This window comes from Cicer arietinum, chromosome 5 (genome assembly GCF_000331145.2).
Source record: "Cicer arietinum cultivar CDC Frontier isolate Library 1 chromosome 5, Cicar.CDCFrontier_v2.0, whole genome shotgun sequence".
Classification (NCBI taxonomy): Eukaryota; Viridiplantae; Streptophyta; class Magnoliopsida; order Fabales; family Fabaceae; genus Cicer; species Cicer arietinum.
In genome coordinates, this window is record NC_021164.2 from 50,806,868 (window position 1) to 50,826,431 (window position 19,564).

General features: G+C 30.8%; 2 protein-coding genes across 4 annotated transcripts; both read right to left on the bottom strand.

The window, feature by feature from the left end:
* Positions 1–8,791: 8,791 nt before the first annotated feature.
* LOC101491772 (GDSL esterase/lipase At5g55050-like) lies at positions 8,792–13,123 on the bottom strand. Its single transcript, XM_004500031.4, has 5 exons — positions 12,714–13,123; positions 11,467–11,615; positions 10,638–10,871; positions 9,995–10,241; positions 8,792–9,434 (listed from the first exon to the last, which is right to left on the bottom strand). The coding sequence occupies exons 1-5, from the start codon at positions 12,970–12,972 to the stop codon at positions 9,130–9,132; spliced, it is 1,194 nt and encodes a 397-aa protein (XP_004500088.1). The 5' UTR covers positions 12,973–13,123; the 3' UTR covers positions 8,792–9,129.
* A 1,871-nt stretch (positions 13,124–14,994) lies between these two features.
* LOC101492094 (probable tetraacyldisaccharide 4'-kinase, mitochondrial) lies at positions 14,995–18,660 on the bottom strand. Of its 3 annotated transcripts, none has more exons than XM_004500033.4 (9): positions 18,386–18,659; positions 18,183–18,306; positions 17,058–17,291; positions 16,772–16,921; positions 16,392–16,601; positions 16,009–16,068; positions 15,661–15,741; positions 15,379–15,552; positions 14,995–15,271 (listed from the first exon to the last, which is right to left on the bottom strand). In XM_004500033.4, the coding sequence occupies exons 1-8, from the start codon at positions 18,565–18,567 to the stop codon at positions 15,391–15,393; spliced, it is 1,203 nt and encodes a 400-aa protein (XP_004500090.1). In that variant the 5' UTR covers positions 18,568–18,659; the 3' UTR covers positions 14,995–15,271; positions 15,379–15,390. The 3 variants fall into 3 exon arrangements, with proteins under 3 accessions (XP_004500090.1, XP_027190230.1, XP_073225332.1); XM_027334429.2 differs by lacking the exon at positions 18,386–18,659 and adding an exon at positions 17,738–17,851 and having other exon boundaries at positions 18,183–18,305; XM_073369231.1 differs by having other exon boundaries at positions 14,995–15,552; positions 18,386–18,660.
* Between the last annotated feature and the right edge of the window lie 904 nt (positions 18,661–19,564).

Genomic DNA, 19,564 nt, shown 5'->3' on the forward strand with positions numbered 1-19,564 from the left:
ATTCGCTACTTCCGAATCGCTGCATCCAGCTCCTCCAGTCTCCTCGATTGGCCCCCTTCGCCGTTGTGATCCCCTTAGTTAACTTTTTTATTGTATATTGAGTAGAGTGCCTGTCTGTGATTCGGGTTTGGATATTCTCCCGTCTTCCCTGCCGAGCAATCCCTCTCTCTTTACCTGCTACTGTGCTAAGGCTTCCCTTCTAACAGCAAATAGGCCAGACCAAGCGCTCGAAAGCAAGTAAAGAATTAGCTCAGGTGAACAGAAAGAAGATAGAATAAAAAGAAGAAGAGGATATAGAAAAGGAAAGGTATCCCCCATTGAAGAAGCTGGTAGTTTTTCGGGTGGATTGCTTTTCATAGCTATCTTTCATACCCTTGCGATTCTACTTTTCGGAAAGAATGTGTTGGTATAGAATCTAGCAGCAATCCTTCTTGCTAGGCTAGTCTTAACTGAAGAAGTCATTTCTAGACTCAGCAGTTCAGCCCGCAACTCACTAACTACAGCTTCTATCTCCTCTAGGTCCCATTAGACTGATCCTTAGTCCTTCTCCCCCGCAACCAGGCCTAAATTAAGGCTTTCCTTATGAGATGGGATGCTCACTAATCGACTGCTTCTCTCGAGATGCGAAGAATAGCTTAAATAAAGACTCTCTTTGGTCCTTTCGAAGCAGATATTCGTACGTCCATTGGGTTACTTGAGGGTAGCACTGGTTTCGGCTTGACAGCTTTGCTTCCTCCTATAGCAAAGTCTGACTCTTGGATCGGATCAACGGTTTTTTCGTAAAAGGGTCTTTCATATTCAAATTACAGATATTAAAAAATCTATCCAATTCAAATTGTTGTACCAAGCTTCCCTTCTTTATAAGTAAGAATAAGTAAGAAATAACTTTACTTGTTCAAGTCAGTCTAGCCAACTCCCCTCACTCTATCGAGTAAGTAATCCATTCCCTTCGAATCTAAGGCTCAATGATGGATCCGGGCGCTTTCCAGAGGCGAAGACTGAAACTTATATCACCTGGCTCCGGGTGGACCATACTCCACCTTACGTCCAGTGGGTAGCTCCGCTCAGACTTCTACTTAAAAAAAAAGGTGGTTGGACCTATGCCTACTATGTCTGTGAGGAAGTTGGGCTTCTACATCTTGATTAACCGGGTGACTCGTGGGATGAAATAATAGTTCATTCTGGATAGCATGGCCTGGGCTGGTGATCTGGGATCTATTCTAAGTCTCCCTATGGGAGAAGATGATGAAAGGATCAAAAAAAAGCATCTATTGACAAGTCGGAGTCGGTCTTACTGCCTTAGCGCATCTGTCTTTGCTCACTCCATGTGTGTGGGGTAGGCATCCTCCGCACATGCGGGTGATGCGACGTGGCTTACAGTAGACTAGACGATAGACTAGAGATCATTCGGAAAGGATCTCCCTCGAAAATGGGGGGTCGATCCTCCCGGTGAACTGACCGTACCCCAAACCGACCGCATGACTGATTGATGTGATGGTCTTCAGTCTACCCTCTCCCTTGTCAACTCTGAACGAATGCTTAGTTAGCCGTGAATGAGAACTCTTGTTGGCTGGTAGCTCCATGTAAGGTTAGCTCGAAAGCGAGTTCGGAAGAAAGCTGTGATTACCTGGGGTTAGGTTGACCTTCTTTCTGCGGTACGGCTATTAGTCTTATTAGAGTCAACCCGGATCAGGCATCACCCTTGACTCTCCCATCCTTGGTATAGCTCTCCTCTCCCATCTGCTCTCGGGGATAGACTATTGATCTGACTCTCATGGTCAATCAGTTTCAAGCTTGAAGGCAAGTGCCGCCTTCATCAAGTCTTATTGCACTAGCATCAACTATGGCTGTTCCCACCACCAATACTGCTTATTCCGCTAAAACTGAAAAGAGACAGGACATCTTATGCGAGACGGAAAAGTCATAAAGTCAAGTGCTAACGTGCAGCTCCCATTCCTCCACCAAATCGCTAGTATAAGTAAACAAATCCGAATTGGTGGATTCGGCAGCTCCGTGAGGCATCATGCCATTCCCGATGGAGAGCCCCCCATCGGCACTGAATAGTGCTCGCAAAAGACATCCTATTGCCCAGGCAAGTCCCCCCGCGAGGCCAAATTTAAATAAAGCAAAGGAGAGGACTCGACTACCAAGAGATAACCCTATTTTAAATAGTAGAGACTGAAAGAAAGCACAAAAACTAAGATCACGAACGAAAAGATAAACTTCTTTCGCAATTCATGCTTTTCTGTTTTTATGACCAGATATTTTTTCTTGATTTCCATTTCAAATTGTTCTCTGGACTTTTTATCAATATGAGGTGATCGTAACACAGTATATAAGACTCGTGATTCAGGCAATCCAATCTTCCGTGTGTAAGGCGGAAGCCCCCCAAAATTGTTTTCCAAAAATGGGTGATCAAAAGATCGAATCACTATGCGTATCTTGGTGGTCATTACTTTCAAATTTCTTTTTGGCTGACTCCTCTTCCTGTTCTATTGATCAGAAGCATCCAGCAGCGCCACGCCAGTAGAAAGAGTTAAGCTACTAAGCTAAGTGTTGTGGAACTCGGTAGAAGCTATTTGCCGCTTCCGCCTCTCTAGGCTTCACAATGGCTCCCCCCCTATATAGATAGAGAGTCTTCTCCCCTCAACTATAATTAATATAAGAAATCCGAAAGGAATTTTCAATTCTGAAGGATTACCCTTTTGTTTGAGCAGGGGGCTTCGAGTCCTGTGTTGACAAAGATCAGATAGGATCCTGCTGTGATCCTCGATCTCTTCCTTAATATTGATCAACGTTCTATCGATAATTCCATTATAGATCGAGTCAAGGGAGAATGCTTCTTTAAAAATAAACTAATCAATATAAAACTAATTCCATTAATTAGGAGGCCTAATATAATCTAATCCCCAAATCCATCTCTCATTAGCTAAAGCTACCTACCTAGTTTTGCTGAAGCTCTGCCAGTATAGCACGGTGCTCTTTTTTAGTTTTTTTATCTATATTCGCTGAACACTTCCAATACCTCACCACACCGATTTCACAGCTCGATAAGAGCAGCTCGACTTTCTTCGCAGCTTTCGAGCCTTCCTTATCTTGCTTGCTCTTCTTTAAAGAAATTGCTTGAGCGGCTTGGCTTTCAAAGAAAATCTTACCGCAACGGCAGGAGTCTTTCTTAGTGCAATACGTTCAACAACCCTTAAAGCGTGCGGGCGGCCCTAGCATACAGAAAAGAAAGAAGTCGTCCTATTCGAAAACTTAATTTCAGTCCTAGTAGGTGCGATATTGAAGGCCTTCACGGGCTTACTTAGTGCTTGTGCTAAGGAGTTCAGGGCTAAGGGCTGGAGCGTAGGAAGCATTGGCTATCAGAACCCTCGGAGGGAACTAACTCCTTTCTTGCAAAGCTGCTTCATGAGAAAGAAGTTGTCTGTGTATTGGATCCGCTCTTCTGTTAGCATAAACATGAATTAGATTCTATTCGTCTTATTTATTCTTAAGAGAACCCCCCACCCGAACCATTCTTAAGACCACCAAGCTCTCTCGAATGAGTTCTATTTTTTCTGCTTTCGAGATACACAGGGGGCTAAATCTCCTCCTAACTAATAAGTGAAACTTTGTGCCTAGATCGTCCTGAAGACGGATGCGACGGGAAGAAGTGGCATTTGGAAGTGTTGCTGACTTAACATTTAGGTTTCGGCATAACAAAGCTTGCACTGTCTTTTCGCACTTAGGCGCACAGCGTTCCATTGGTAATGATTCAACTACGGTGCCACAAATTCGCAAACTGATCCTAAGTAATCGTTGTTGTTCATTAGATTCCGGAGGAACGACTTCGTTAGGATTGGGGAATTGCTGCGATTCTTCCTGAATAGCCTGGATTCTCCCGTCGAGAGTCACTTTGAAAGTATTACCTAAACTCTTCCGACTGAATATGATGAAGCCTATAAAACAACGAGCTACTATCATTTCTTCATTATAGATTGATATCTTATTCGAACTTAATGCACAAATAGATGGAATAGCAGCAAATAGCATCTTTCTAGCTTGCATATTCCTGGAACTAAATCTCATAGGTTCTATCTATCTTTCAGCAACTAAACGGGAAGTGGTTTAGGAAAGGACTTTAGAATCAATCGGATGCGCTCGCCCAGCGATAAAGGCCCCGACCCTGCCCTGCCAACCAAGTAAAAATAAAAAAGAAAGAAGAGAACGAAAGGAGAAAAGAGAACTTCGTATTTTGGTAATTCTCTAGGAGTCATGTTTAACCTTGAATGCTATTAATCAATTCTACAGCAATAGTCCCTCGGACTCGGAAAGTTCTAAAAAAATATAATTTCTTTTACATCATATTTTTTACATATGATTTACCTATGATTAATTATGTATAATATGATTTTACACGTATCTATACCTATGATAAAAAAAATATTTTTAATATTATTTATATAGTATTGTATAACGAAAAATACAAGATAAGGGATTTGAATTATGTAATATTTTAAATTGAAAAATACGTTTTATATTATTCAATTTGAAATTATATATCTAAGTAATAGATATTATTTAATTTTAAACAACAGACTTTTGGTTTTTAGTTCAAAAATTGTATAGTTCAGATTAACATATTATAATAGATATTCTTCATGTAAAATAATTTAGAACTACCGATAAAAATGATACTGTATAATTAAAAAAATTAGGAATATCTATTTATAATGAATATAAAAATTATTTTTAAAAAATTATTGTGAAATTATATTATTAAAAAATATACATATTATATGATGTAAAAGAAATTATATTTTTGGAGATTATAATAGTTTTAAAAATATTTAATTCAAAATTATATAGATAAGAAATTGATATTATATATTTTTTAGATATCTATTTCTAAAACTTATTTAAAAAATGTATAATTCAAATTATTAAATGATAACAGATTTTTTTTTTTTAATTTTAAATCAGTCAAGTTTTTTAGTAAAAAGATACTGTATAATTCATAACAAAAATAAGAATATTTATTTATAAGAAGTATTATATAATGAATATAAAAATTATTTTAAAAAAATAATGTGGAATTATTCATTAAAAAATATACATATTAGATGATGCAAAAAAAAAAATCATATTTTTGGAGATTATAATAGTTTTTATTATATTTAATTCAAAATTATATAAGTAAGAAATAGATATTATATTTAAATTTCATTCAAAAACATGTATAATTAGGATTATTAAATTATAACAGATCTTTTTTTATTTCAAATCAGTCAAATTTTTTAATAAAAAGATACTTATAATGCAAAGAATAAAAATATTTATTTATAAGGAGTATTATATATTTTTAAAAAGTAATTATGAAATTATATAATAAGAAATACATATTTTTGAAATATATATAATTTAAAAATACATAAAAACTAAGTAATTAACTATTGGGATTATACTCCTTCTTTAATACCCTATAGTATCTCCAAATGATATTCACTTGACATTAATACAACGCCTATATATAGAAGACATTAATACAATGTTTATATATAGAAGGAACTACTTCACACTAAAGAAACAATTAAAAATTGATACAAACTAATTGGAGATACTAAACTAAAAGAAAAGATACGAGTTAAAAATTGGAGATAGGACACCTTATATAAATACATATAGAAGAGAAAAAATAGAAATAAGAAGTGAATTAAAAATTTGAAAGTATGATGGGAATTGTGGAAATATGGTCAAACCTATGGTCATTAATGGCAAGCATAATGTTTGTATATGTTTTCATACTAAGTCATATATTTTCAGAGATAATAACTATTAAATATATTTTCATACTAAGTCATAATATTTTGAGAGATTTGTATATATATTGAATTCGGATGTTTCTTTAGCTATAAAATAAATAATATTTTATGTATTTTAAAACTCATATAGTTCTATAATAAATAAATATTATACAGTCCAATCTTTAAAAAATTCTTTTATGATTACATTATTTTCAACTGATAATATTTATTTATTTTTATTTAGATATGGTGTGGTTAATTAATTTATGCCAAATTATTGTATTTATATTTTTTATACAATGGATACGATAAAAAGTTAAATCTATACTTATATTTTTTTGATAATTTTTTTTATTAAATTACTATTTCTTTAGAATATCTATATATATTTATTAGTTTGCAAGACCGAGTATGCCAAATTAACTATTTTGTATATATCACATATCATCCTTAAATTATTTTTTGGTTTTAAAATATATAAACACTTTTATTTTTTTATTTATAAGAATATAACTCGATAGTCAATAATTTACAAGACATACATACTTTGTCAGGTCCGGCCCAACACATTATGAAGTCTAAAGCGAAACTATTAGATAGGGTATTTTCAAAAATTAATAAATAAATTATTAATATTTTATTTAATAACTATAGAAAATTTCTTAAGTAAATTTAATATTTTCAAATCTATTTTCTCTATATTTTTTTAAAAATAAAATAAGAAATTTCAACTGTTCTACAACAACATCAAGAACTAATGTAATTTTTTTTATCTTTTAGTTGAATAAAAAAATAGTGTGTATATTACCACTCCAATAACTTATGTTAGCAATATGTTCATTACTTGTCTCATAATTTCTCACTTTATAACTAATATTTCTAATATAAGCAAATATGTGCTCACTTTATGTCTCAAAATTTATCGATTTATAATTAATATTTCTCTTATCCCTGTTATTTTCGTTAGCCAATTCAGTTGTATTAAGAAAAATATTAAATAATTTGCAACAAAAATATATTTTATTTAATTTATATAAGATTTTATCGGTTGATAGCAAAAATTAAAAAGGTTTCACTTTCATATTTTAACAACAAATGTCTTTCATACAAGATGTTTTCCCAGTGAAAAACAGTGTCAATTGATTGCAAGGCTTTACGTGCATCTCCTACCATGTACATTGTGCACCAATCACTTATTGTATATCTCAATGGTTTGGTTAAAAACTCTCTATTTAATAAGGTATAATGGATCAATTGTGATTGAATAAATTTTATGTCATATTTATTCCAATATCATATTATACATAAAATTTTAACATTTTTTTTTATCATTTATAATTTGATTATTTACGTTATATGTTGTTTTTAATTATTAATATATATTTTTTAATTCTAAAACTTACATAAATATCTCACATAATTTGAGTTTCTATCTTTAGTATTTCTAAGTTTAATATTTTTTATAAATATGAATAACATTTTTTTTTATCATTAACGGTAATGTATAATAATATAATTTTTTAATGTACCAACAATGAATTGGTCCAAGTGATAAGAGCTTTCGAGTTCTTAAATGAGTTGGTCCAAATGATAAGAGATTTGAAGTTCTTAAATGAATTGGTCTAAGTGATAAGAGATTTGGAGTTTTTAAGCAAGTAAATATGATTTCAATTCATGAATTTCGCGTATGGTTCTTACATGTTTACCATCCGAAGATTAGTAAGAAAAAGAATTTTAATGTTATTTGTATTTTATATTATATTGATTCAAATTGAACTTTATTTTACTTTATAATATATTTAAATTTATAAAAAAGTAAAAATACAATTGATTTTCTATCATATGCAGTGCACGACTTCATATACTAGTAAAAAATAAATTGACATTTAAAATTGAATAAGACTCAACCTTAAAATAACAACAAGACCTTAACTTAAATTTTAAGACTCATCCCACTCTAAGTTTAAGAAGTGTATAGTATATTTAAAAAATTATGAAATAATATATTTAAGAAAGGCATATTATATTTTTTTCAAAAAAATAACATAATCTATTTATGAAAATTCAACAAATTCAAACTCAAATTTTTGTTCTAAAATCCATTTGAAATATTTTAATTTAATATAATTTGTTATTTTTAATTTATTTAATTGATTGTATTTTGGCCAAACTTTGTATGGTGAGGTTTCTGTTTAGACCTTAATATGTATTAGTGAATGAATTATGTTGAAAATATTTGAATAAAATTTATGGATATCAAAATTTTAAAAAGACTTTATTTAATGTCTTTTAGTGTTTCAACCTTACTATAGCCTATGGTTTAGTAAATTTTTTCAATGTGATTCTAAAGCGAGATTGTTACACTTTGGAATTAATTTTTAAACTCTTACGATTTACCGATTTTAGGATACTAAAACAAGTTAACTGACATATAAATACTCTTTTAATAACATAGAATTACAATTAGTTGAGAGATAAAATAAATTTTATTTAATAAATAATAATAAGTTTTAGTGACAGAAAATACCGTAAAAATAGATAAATTATTTTTTATATTTATTTAATTTTTAGAGACAAGACAATATTATATGAATATATTAATTTTTTATATCCAAAATGTAGCCAGAGGTTCTCTTAAAGTTGACAGCAGATCCAAATGTCACTTAAGGTATTCTGAATATTTACCTATAATTTTTAACTTTTAGGGACAAACGTTATTAAAAGTCAATTTCCTTGTAGTGAATTAAGTTTTGAGATGATAAATAAATACAAATCTACTACTATCAAAGAATACCCATTTCTAAAATTGGTGAAACGGCTGCAAAAAGTAAACGAGGTCAAGAACAAATAAATTTATTAAGACAAGTGCATACTGCAGTAAACAAAAAGTTAATTTGTTCTACTTTCATGCTTGATGAGGTCTTTGATTATACTATTTCTAGTCCTTAATTGAAAACTTTCCCTCAAAATGGATATAATGATAAAATATCTTCATTCACAATTAATAAATGACAAAATCACTTTATTATTAATAACAACAATCTAAACAATAGAGTTTGATATTAAAATTATGCACAAACATAAACTTCCACTATCACAAATTATGATGTAAGATCCACTAGTACCTAAATCTTAAAATAGCACTCCACTTATGTGCAATAGAGATCACTGACCTTAGTTATGGACCTTTGTGATAGACCCATCTTCAAGTCACACACTTCATTTTTATATCTCATAATCCTAACTTTTGCTTCTAAACTAATGGATGTGGGACTAATTGACACCTAATGCTGATTTCTGAATAATCTCATGATGTGCCACAATTTTTTTTTCTTTCAATTCTTTATATTGTTTTTGTTTGATAATAACAAGTAACCACCAAACCTAATAAAAGTAAAAAATTGAAGGGACTAAGTGATTTTGCAATTGATTCATGAAGAAGCTGTTTCATATTTATAGGAGATGTGTATTTTGAAGGACCATTAAAAATTCTATCAACAATTATGGTTGTGACTGCCTCAGTAGGATGAACTGGATCCCAAAAGATATGGTCTTGTCTGTTCGTACAAATGTTTGAACTTGGTAGACATGGAAGTTGAGCATTTAATTCACCAATTCCACAACATGCATTTTTCACATCTACAAATCCTGAAAATTAAAGGGATATGAATTAAGTCCTTTATACATGATATATGGCTTTTTTTAGATGCAAGTGGATTTGAGAGGATATACAATTAATATTGAAAAAAATTAAGGAAAAAAGAATAAGATGATTTTGTATGTTTGAATTGAGAGAAAATAGAGAGATGAAATGAGGGGATAAATGGTCTCTCTTTTTGTTTGATTAGACAAAAAAAAAAAAAAAGAGGAAAAAAGATATATCATGTTAAATATTAATATATTTTTTTAATAAGACTCATATTTATTGACAAGTAGATAGTCACTCTAGTAAGAATAAAGTTATAAAATAAATATTTAATTAAAGTGTTCTATTCTATGACTAAAATATCGCGAAATAGAAAACTATATTTGCTATAGAAAATTTATGCATAATTCGCCAAACTCTATGATTAACCATTGTGTTTTTGTTTGCATTTATTTACCTGTTTTCTTTGGAGTTGAATTTGGTGTTCTTTCTTTTAAGTGTTTTTTAAACAAGTTGTTTATGAGAATGTAGAGATAAGAGATGTATGAAAATGTGATTATACCATGAGAAGTTGGATTCTGAATGAGGTCTTGGAGTGCTGCATAAGTATCAAAGTATGAGTAACTTATGTTCTTGTTCTCCAATTGCCATTCCTTTAACATGGATTGAAGCTCTTCATTATATTTAAATGACAAAAAATTGGCTTCTGAAAAGCATTCTGTTTTGTTTTTGAGTCTCAATGTAGGACAACATCCAATTGCAGCAACACCAGCAATCTCTAACATCCTTGCACCATTGTTGTATAATCTCTGCAAAAATGTTATCTTACCAAAATGAAAATGCATCCACATAACATAAATTTTCATCCTTCTAAACATATAGTATTTCATGGTTCAAGATTACGCCAGTAATATAAAGATTTTAGAGATCTCTGCATCGACATCTCAGCCACAATAGTGGTCGCTCACATTGACTTTATTTGGGTGTATTTTGCCACTATATCAAAATTTGTAGTGTATCTTTAACCACATTTAAAAATCATACTCTTGAATAAATAAAATTAGTTATAATAGTAAGTATTAACTTATACTAAATTTAGTCATATATATAAGAAAATTGAGTCAACAAAACTTGATATATTTTGTTGACCTAACTTTCACTTATATATAAGACCGAATATAGTAATTTACGACCATTGCGCTTACCTGTAGTTGCACTTTTAACGAAGAAGCCATAGAATTCACATATTGTTGTGGGGTGTTTTTCTTTTGAAGATCCATTGAATTCAAGTAATCAAAGATATCATTGCCTCCAATCACAACAAAGAAAATGGATTTTGAGAGGTGATTTTGAAGTTTAGATGCTCCTATTTGTTGTTTCAATTGTTCATATACTTGTGAGTAGTATTCCACTTGCTCTTTCAAAGGTATTGATCTCCACTACAAAAAAAAAAAAGTCACAAGTGGGGATAACTCGATTGGTAGAATATTTTCATTAATTATTATAGTACTAAAAAGAAAAGGAAATGTATTAGATTTTACAGATTACAGGTACAATTTTTGTTAGTATTATTCAAAAGTTGTAAATATAATTTTTTTTTATAAATGTTCAATAAATCTTTAAAAAAATAAATTTACTAGGACATCATCCTCTCATCCTAAATTTATTACATAAAAAATATTTTCATTAATTTTGTAACTATTTTTAGTGTAAGGATAACTACTCTTGCCACATTTGGGATTCCTAGCCCCATTTCATTCACTACTTGGGTTTCTCTTTTTGGGATATACACCGTTGAGGTAATAATAGCACGCAATTATACATATTAATTAATCTTAATCATTAATTTGAAATTAAACGACTCATATTATACATTCACATAATTAATTTTAAACAATCTCTCATTGATTTAGATTCGACGATTAAGGTAAATAAATCTATTTTCCATTTCATGGCCATTTTGAGCTACATTTTACTGTGCAAAACCAAAAAAAAAATTAGAGAAAGAAAATAAATAATTAGAAGTACACTTACCAAACTATCATGTTTGCCATTAAATATTCCTGCACCTCCAGAGGCAAAATTAACACCACCCAAGAAGGATACATTCTTCTTGTTGTTGTTTTTTACCTTAGATAATATGGAGAGGTAAGGTGGTGAAGTGGGTAGGCCTATTTTTTCAGCTGCAACAACCATTCATTTCATGCAAATATTAGCAAAAATACTTTATTACATTATTATTATTATTATGCCCCAATAAAACAGCAATAAATGGTATTAACTTCTGATCCATATTGTACAACAAGTTTGGCCCCTCTTGTCTTTCAATCAAAAAGAAAAAAGAAAATTGTGTCAATAATTTCTTTCCTACATCCATCTCTCTCATAACTTATATTAAGAGTGTTATTTTGAAATATTTGTTTATCTCATATTATTTTATCATTTTAGAATATCAATCAAGTATTAATTATCTTTTTCACTAATATTCATATTTATTGTAACTTTATCTACCTACTTAGTCAACTAACTACTTTATTCATAAGGGTATTTTTGTCAATAAAAACCATTTTATCATAAAATTTGTACACAATAATTTTCTTTAAAAATGTACATAATCTTAAATTATACTTAAAATGAAATTGAATTTTAGTAATTATAAAATTTTTTAATATAAAATTAACACCATTAAACTAACTTCTTAATAAGTGTGATGTTATTAAAATAAGTGTGATGTTAGTTAAATAAATAAATAAATTAACAGCCTAAACTTTTTTATAACCAATACTAGTATGCCTTTGAGTTTTTCTTTCTCCCATCATATGATATAGCATGCTCACTAAGTTAGTGCACAAGAAAATATGTGTCAGACTCCAATGTATTTTTTATTTTTATATGAAAAAAAGCATTGCAGAAAAGGTATATGCCGTAAAGTGTTGCTAAAAAACTGTATCCATACTCAAACACTTGTTTCTGGTTTTTTAGCCAATTCTAACTAGAGATTTGGTTTGCATATTTTCCTAACTCAAACGCTTGTAAATTCTAATAACTATCAAACATTGAGATAAACTCACACACTAATAGTTTTAAAAAATAAAAATAATTTTATATAATTATATGTTTTAGCGTCAAGTTAATGACGGATATCAAAACGTGTAGGATATCAGACACGTTTTTAATTTAAAGATATCAAAGAAAAAGAAAATTATTCAAAGATTGCTAAAGTAAACACTGACTGTATAAATATCAGGAAGAAGAAAGAGATAAGATTTAGAATGAGTTACCAATCAAATCAGCAGCATTCTTGCCATTACTAAACCTCCCAGCAGGTTTCTTAGTTGGAAAATCAATGCCATAGTAAGGAAGAATTGCTTTTGCAAAAGTACCATTTATGTAATTGTTGTTGCCAACATCAACAAGTGAGTCTCCAAACACATATATAGCTGGAACCTTTTGAGCTTCAAGGAATCCTAAACTGAACATGATGATGAAGAAAGAGATAAAGAGAAAGGAATTTCTCATCAAAATAACTAACTTGTTCATTTTGGAATGTGTTACTAGGATGTGATTTGTTTTTTATTTATTTTGTTGTGTGCTGTGGTGGTTGAGAAGGTTTGGTTAGAGATTTAATAATACAGTTATTGAAACAATGTAATAGTGGAGAAAAGGGTCCTCTTTGTCTCTAGATGTTATCATCAACCGACTCAGATTTGTTTTTAAAAATAAAATTAGAGTTCAAATATATCACACCGTAAAATTGACTTTGATTTATTTCTATTTAAAAATAAAAAATAAATTATTATTAACAATGATAATTATTTTATATAGAATTAAAATCATGTCCCTTGTTATAATGTAAATTGTTATAATCTTTGGCTGTTGTGAGCCAGTAAGCTAAGTTGTGATCATGTTAATCATGTTTTCAAGTTAATTAAAAAGAAGCAGACAGAAGCATTATCCTCTGGAGGTATCTTCTACCTTTTTGGTTTAATTGAATGAATAGGGAAACACGATAAGAAAAAAAAGCTTTGTTGGTATAAAGCAAGTTGAACACAAAAGCATTGTAATTCTTGTTTAGAAACTCTCCTTTTCATATGGGGTATAGCAGTAATAAAACTTTGAGAACCAACTAATAGCCACATACAAATTGTTGCTCACATACCAACACACTTGCCAAGTGCATTTAAATGGGGAAAATATCTTTCTTTCTTTTGCAACGTGTCTTGTCTATCATTCATTCACAGAGAAAATAGATATATTTTTGTATTCTTGTATACTGCACATGTGAAAACGTTAAATGGTGAGGTGGGTGATTTCACGATAGAATATCGCGGTGAGGTTAAAGTTATAAATTGGAGCTTCTAGTTTTCAATGTAAAAACTATATCGCAATGCGAGAATTGATAAGCCATCATATTTTCAAACGCATGCCGAATTAATTAACCCAACAAATGTTAGTTTAATTGGTACCTATATGGTTCATATCTTAAAAAACCTAATTTTGAATCTAACCTATGATGTGAGGGTTTTGATGATAGGCAATATATCAATACATTTTCTGAACCGTAAGTCTTTCTCTATTTTACTGAGCTCTCACGACCCACCTTTTTTAAACTTTTTCTCCATAAAAAAATAAATTGAGAAGAGTTTTTATTGTTAAATTGAGTGAAGTGTAAAAAGAAAAAGTTGCTTTTATGTCAAAAAGAAAATATTAAAATGGGTTTGTTCCAAAATATAAAGAGATGATGAGTGATGAGAATGATTTTTGACTCACGGAATCAGAACATAGCATTACCCTTATTTATAGACTATGCCACTCAAAATCTAACGCTCTTTGTTTGAAATTGGAAAGTTAGTAAAAATTTGAGGAAAATAATGTAAGAAAAAAACTAAACATGTGCAACTGATAATGAAATAAAATTCTCTTCATTTCTGCGTTATCAATTATGATCTATTTAGAGAGAGAGATAGACACATAGTAAGTCTCACCACTAAGTAGATCTAACTGTCATTAAATTTTTTAATTTTTGTGTCTATATCTCTTCAAATGATCATAAATAAGAGGAAAAAATAGAGAAGATCCTAACTCTCCGTTAACCCATTTGGGTGGGAGAATTGTTTGGTATCTGTAATCAAAATTGAAAGTTTACCTTGATGCAAGTGGTCCTTAAGAAGCCATTGACTCATTGAGGCAAAGAGAAGCTTCATCCATTACCAAAATATCCAAAATTTGCTCAAATCAAGAGCCAAAAGAAGAAGAAAAAAAACAGAAATAAATGCAAGGTTTTGTTATGTATATAAATTTTACATTCTCTCCACGGTTCCTCTACCATTATGACTTTAAAGAGATTCTCCCCAATCAAGCTGGGTAACTAATGGTACCTTTAAGAGAATAGATATTTCTATTAAAAAAATCATGTCATAGAATTTGTCTCCTTCAAGATAACATTAGAGTAGGTTCTTGCAGTAATTTGAAGTTTGATTACTAGATTATAGCAACAGTTTTTCTTTGCTGAAAAACACACGGTTTCAACATAAATTCGCACAAAAACAACCAGACACAAAGGAGAAAAAAGAGTAGTGTTATTTGAGCATCACAAATCCGACGTTGTATGTAGACACACACAAAAATATACACCCAACATGAGTGGAAGAGAGAGAATAAATCAACGAAAAACATAAAACCACTTCATTTTACAGTGTCCGACAATATTTGTGTTGTGAATATCATTTCTGAAAGATATAATAATCTGGCATCACCATGAAATTGTCTTTTCTCACACATACTTTATGTCAGGTTTGAATTCCCTTTTCTCAATTTTGTAAGGCAATCTAATGTGATCCTGGAAAAAATATCATCAACAATAGAGCCAGTGACATAATTGCAAAACAGAGGGCCTAGCAAACAATATTTAGTAGGATAAGCACATTCTTGTAAAGGAGAGCTTACTACAAGCTAAGATTAATCTGATGCAGGAAATTCTAATTTCAATTGGTCCTTCAGAAATTTCTTAAAGATATCTTCTGTATTTCCTTTATAGGGCAAAATCTTCAATGCAGAGCACAGGGCAAAAACTTTAAATGGATAAAGTTGCTTAAGAATCTCAGGGTCCCTATCATAATCCTGCAGAAAGGAAAGTTTAATTGAGGGGTTATAATAGGGATACAAACATATATACATGGAATTTCATACATACACAACAACACAATTGTGGGAAGTATGTCTAATTACCTTTTCAGTTATTACAACAATTGGTTTGGAACCAAACTTCCTCTCTAGTTCTCCAAGTCTGGCTTTGATCAAATCAATATCCTGGATAGAATGAATATGTTATATTAGCATTTTAGTCCCGTAAAACTCTATCACATATTCAAAATGAAAAAATACACAAATAAATGAAAGTAGGCACAAATGGCAGCACTCAATACGATTATGATCTTCAAGCAGTTTTCTTAAATACCACTGCTTATTTAACAACATGGCTTCAAAAATAATGACCAACAGGTTTAAGAGTTTACTTGAAACAATAGAGTATGTAGTCAATCAACAAATTATTTGGTTCAGGAAAGATAAATGTACCGTGGCATCGAATATGTGATGATCACTGAAATCTATTCGATCAACATAAAGTGCTCCCATCTGCACTTTAGAGATAATAAATAGAAAGCGGAGTAAGGGAAAAAGAAAGGGAAAGTCCACTTAATACAACATTATAGCTAGATAGCATGGCAGACAAAAGGGTTGGTCTGTGTCACTCCGTATGCATCAACTGTTTCAGTTATTTTATTTATATTACAATCCTTTCATGTCAAAGAATTTCATAATTTTAAACAAAATGGTAGACAAGCTTTAACATGTAAAAATGAAATAGTCAATTACTATATTTGTATTCAGACCATTCTCCAATGATATTAAAAATATATATTCTATTTAGTTGAAGAAATATGATAGAGGAGGAATACCTCTTGAATCCGCTTCACAAAAGGTTCTGCAGAACCAATAGCAGAAACGCATAAAATAGTAGCTTCGTGAAGAACCGTCAATGGTATTTTAGCATTGATGTTTCCCACCTCAAATAAGTATGTTGGGTCCATTTTTGTAAAGAAAATAGGAACAGACTTTTTAATTCCTTGGACCATTGACTCAATATCCTCAAGAACATCATCAGAAACCTGAGAATCTCCAAAAGCACGATTTTCAGCATGATGCTTGTGTTTATAAATTTGCATACAGACATGCGACCTAAATAAGTAAATACAAACCGATGAAGAAAAACTTGCCACAAAAAATAATTGCCAATTATTTTCCATTAAAAGGAACTATTAATATTATTTTGACATACCAAGTCTGCATGATGGATTACAACTACATCTGCTCGCCTGAGAGCAGTCAAAGGCTCTCTTAAAGGTCCAAGTGGCAGTAGTCGACCGTTACCCCAAAGAGTTAGTCCGTTGACCATCACAATATCCAATTCTCGCCATAAGCTCCAATGCTACCTTGCATATGAATGATTTGATTTAAAGCAAACACCATGTCAAAGAATATTAAGGAAAAAAACGCTAAATTTCATGAATAGTAGATACACAATGGAAAACAAATAAGGATAGTGTAGGGGAGTGTTGTATTACCTGCATTGCATCATCAAGAACTACAACCCCAATTTTTTCGGAGTCAAGAGAATTCTGGACCTTCGAGTAACAGTTTTGTTTCTCATACAATGAACTCTTGCGAATATCAATGTAGCCATATTTTTGGATCAAATGACTGGCAACAGAAGCTCGATTCGCGCCAACACCAAACTTAGTTGGTGTTCCAAGTAAATGTCTCTGAAGCATGTTAACTTCATCACCACCACCATAACCCTGCAAAAGGAAGATAGAAATGAATCAAGCTAAGCAACTTATCGAGTAAAACGTTAAATGCATAGAAATTGAGTAGTTCAGTTAGAATTTGACATGGAGGGTGCATTAAATTCAAAACTTGGGGCATGCAAAATCAAGAAAATGAATCATAACCAAGGGTCATTGTTTTAACGTTGAAAGTATTTCCTATAGGCTATAGGTACCATGGAGAACACTTAAGCCATTTCAACATTTACACACATGTAATAATAACAAACAATTTGTCCAAGTCAATTAACTATTCATCACTCTGCAACACATTTCATTTTTTTCCACTAAATTAATAGCATTTTGCTAGAAAACTACAGTAAAACAAAACTAATCCTTTATATTAGATTAATACAAACACCCATCTAAAGGTAAGGTTGGTGCCTTCTGACCAGGACATCACAAATAAGGGAAACAACCTTTTTGATTGCGGGGCTAAGGAGGCATACATCTACCTTCACTCCACTCAGTGAGAGCCTCATGCACCAGTGTTAGCGTAGCAGAATTTTAACAAACAACTATTATTCCGCAATCTGCGAATTAGTACAGTATTGTCAAACAATATCTATAACGACACTATAACACTCAACCATATCGGAATTTTAACAAGCCAGCCGCTAATTTCTACAATCCGCAATTGACAACTCTACCATGCACTAGGACAGCCCTTTTTCTAAATACAAAAATGCATCAAATCATTGGAACAACTAAATTAAACAATACACAGGTACATTTTCCATATATTATTTTATTTTTTTGAAATTTCAGAATTAAATAGAAAAAATAAAACTAGCATGAACAAAATTGAAGCTAATAAAAACAGGGAAAATAAATAATAGAAAAAAAAAAAGAGAGAGAGAATACCCTAGAAAGAACAAGAGGTGAAATTCCTGAACGAGAAAAGTAGAAAGCGATGAACTCAACCATTGGCGTCTTCCCATTGCCACCCCATGTCAAATTTCCGACGCTGATAACAGGAACTGGCAACCTACAACAAAATTTAGTTTCTCAGCAAACAAAGAAGAAGGAAGGAAAATAGTTAGTTAGAAAATGAGTTAGTTAGTTACCGGTGGGTTTGAAAATGGGAGAAGTTGTTGTGTTTGTAAAGGGAATGGCGAAGTGAGAGAGCGAGTTTGTAGAGAGAAGATGATATAGAAAGGAATGGGAGAAGAGAGAGGTGAAGTGGAGATAGTTTACTGAGATTCTTAGCATACGCTATGTCGTTTACTAACCTTCTCAATTTCTCCATCGACTCAACACAGAGTCAGGTTGATACCGTTGAACGTCACCTCATAGAAAGTGTTTTTACAGTGAATAGACACGGCAAAGAGGTTCACAACTATTTTTTATTTATTTGTATTTCTTTTCCAAATTTATAAATTCTTAAATTATCAAATCAGATAAATTAAAGAATCTATAAATTCCACGCACAAATCACTTTTTCTCTTAAATTTTTAATCCATAATCTATTAGTTTATGAAATGGACGATGGTGGTAAGTAATTAAGAAAGAGTAAAATAAGTAACTTAACAACAAGTTTTTCAAGAAGCTCTTATGTTAATGCGGTCTAAACATGAACAACTATTATCTCAATGTAAGTGTAAGAAAAACATTAACTAGGCAAAAATTCCAGCAAATCCAAGAAGACCTTTCTTTGCTTGTCTTTTTCATAAGGTCAGTTATTTGACACATTTATGCACTTTTCTTTTTTCTTTCACATCTCTTTGTATAATGTTTTGATTCATTTTTATGCAATATGATATTCCTTGTTGTGGTTTTTTTATATAGGTGATGAAGTTAGGAAACTAGGTTTAGTTAATGGCAATGATAATAGAGTTGTTGTAGCCTTTGTATTTGTTGAATTTGTGATAATAGAGTTTGAATTTGTTGAATTTCCGTAAATAGATTACGTTATTTTTTTGAAAAAATATAATATGTCTTTCTTAAATATATAATTTTATAATTTTTTTAAATATATTATACATTTCTTAAAATTAGATTTCTTAAAGTTAGAGCAGAATGAGTATCAAAATTTAAATTAAGGTCATGTCGTTATTTCAAGGTTGAGTTTTATTTAATTTTAAATATTAATTTATTTCTTATCAGTATATTTGCATATTAGATATGATAGAAAATCAATTGTATTTTTTTATTTATAAATTTAAATATATTAAAAAATAAAATAAAGTTCAATTTAAATCAATATAAATATAAAATACAAATAGCATTAAAAAAGTTTTTTTTTT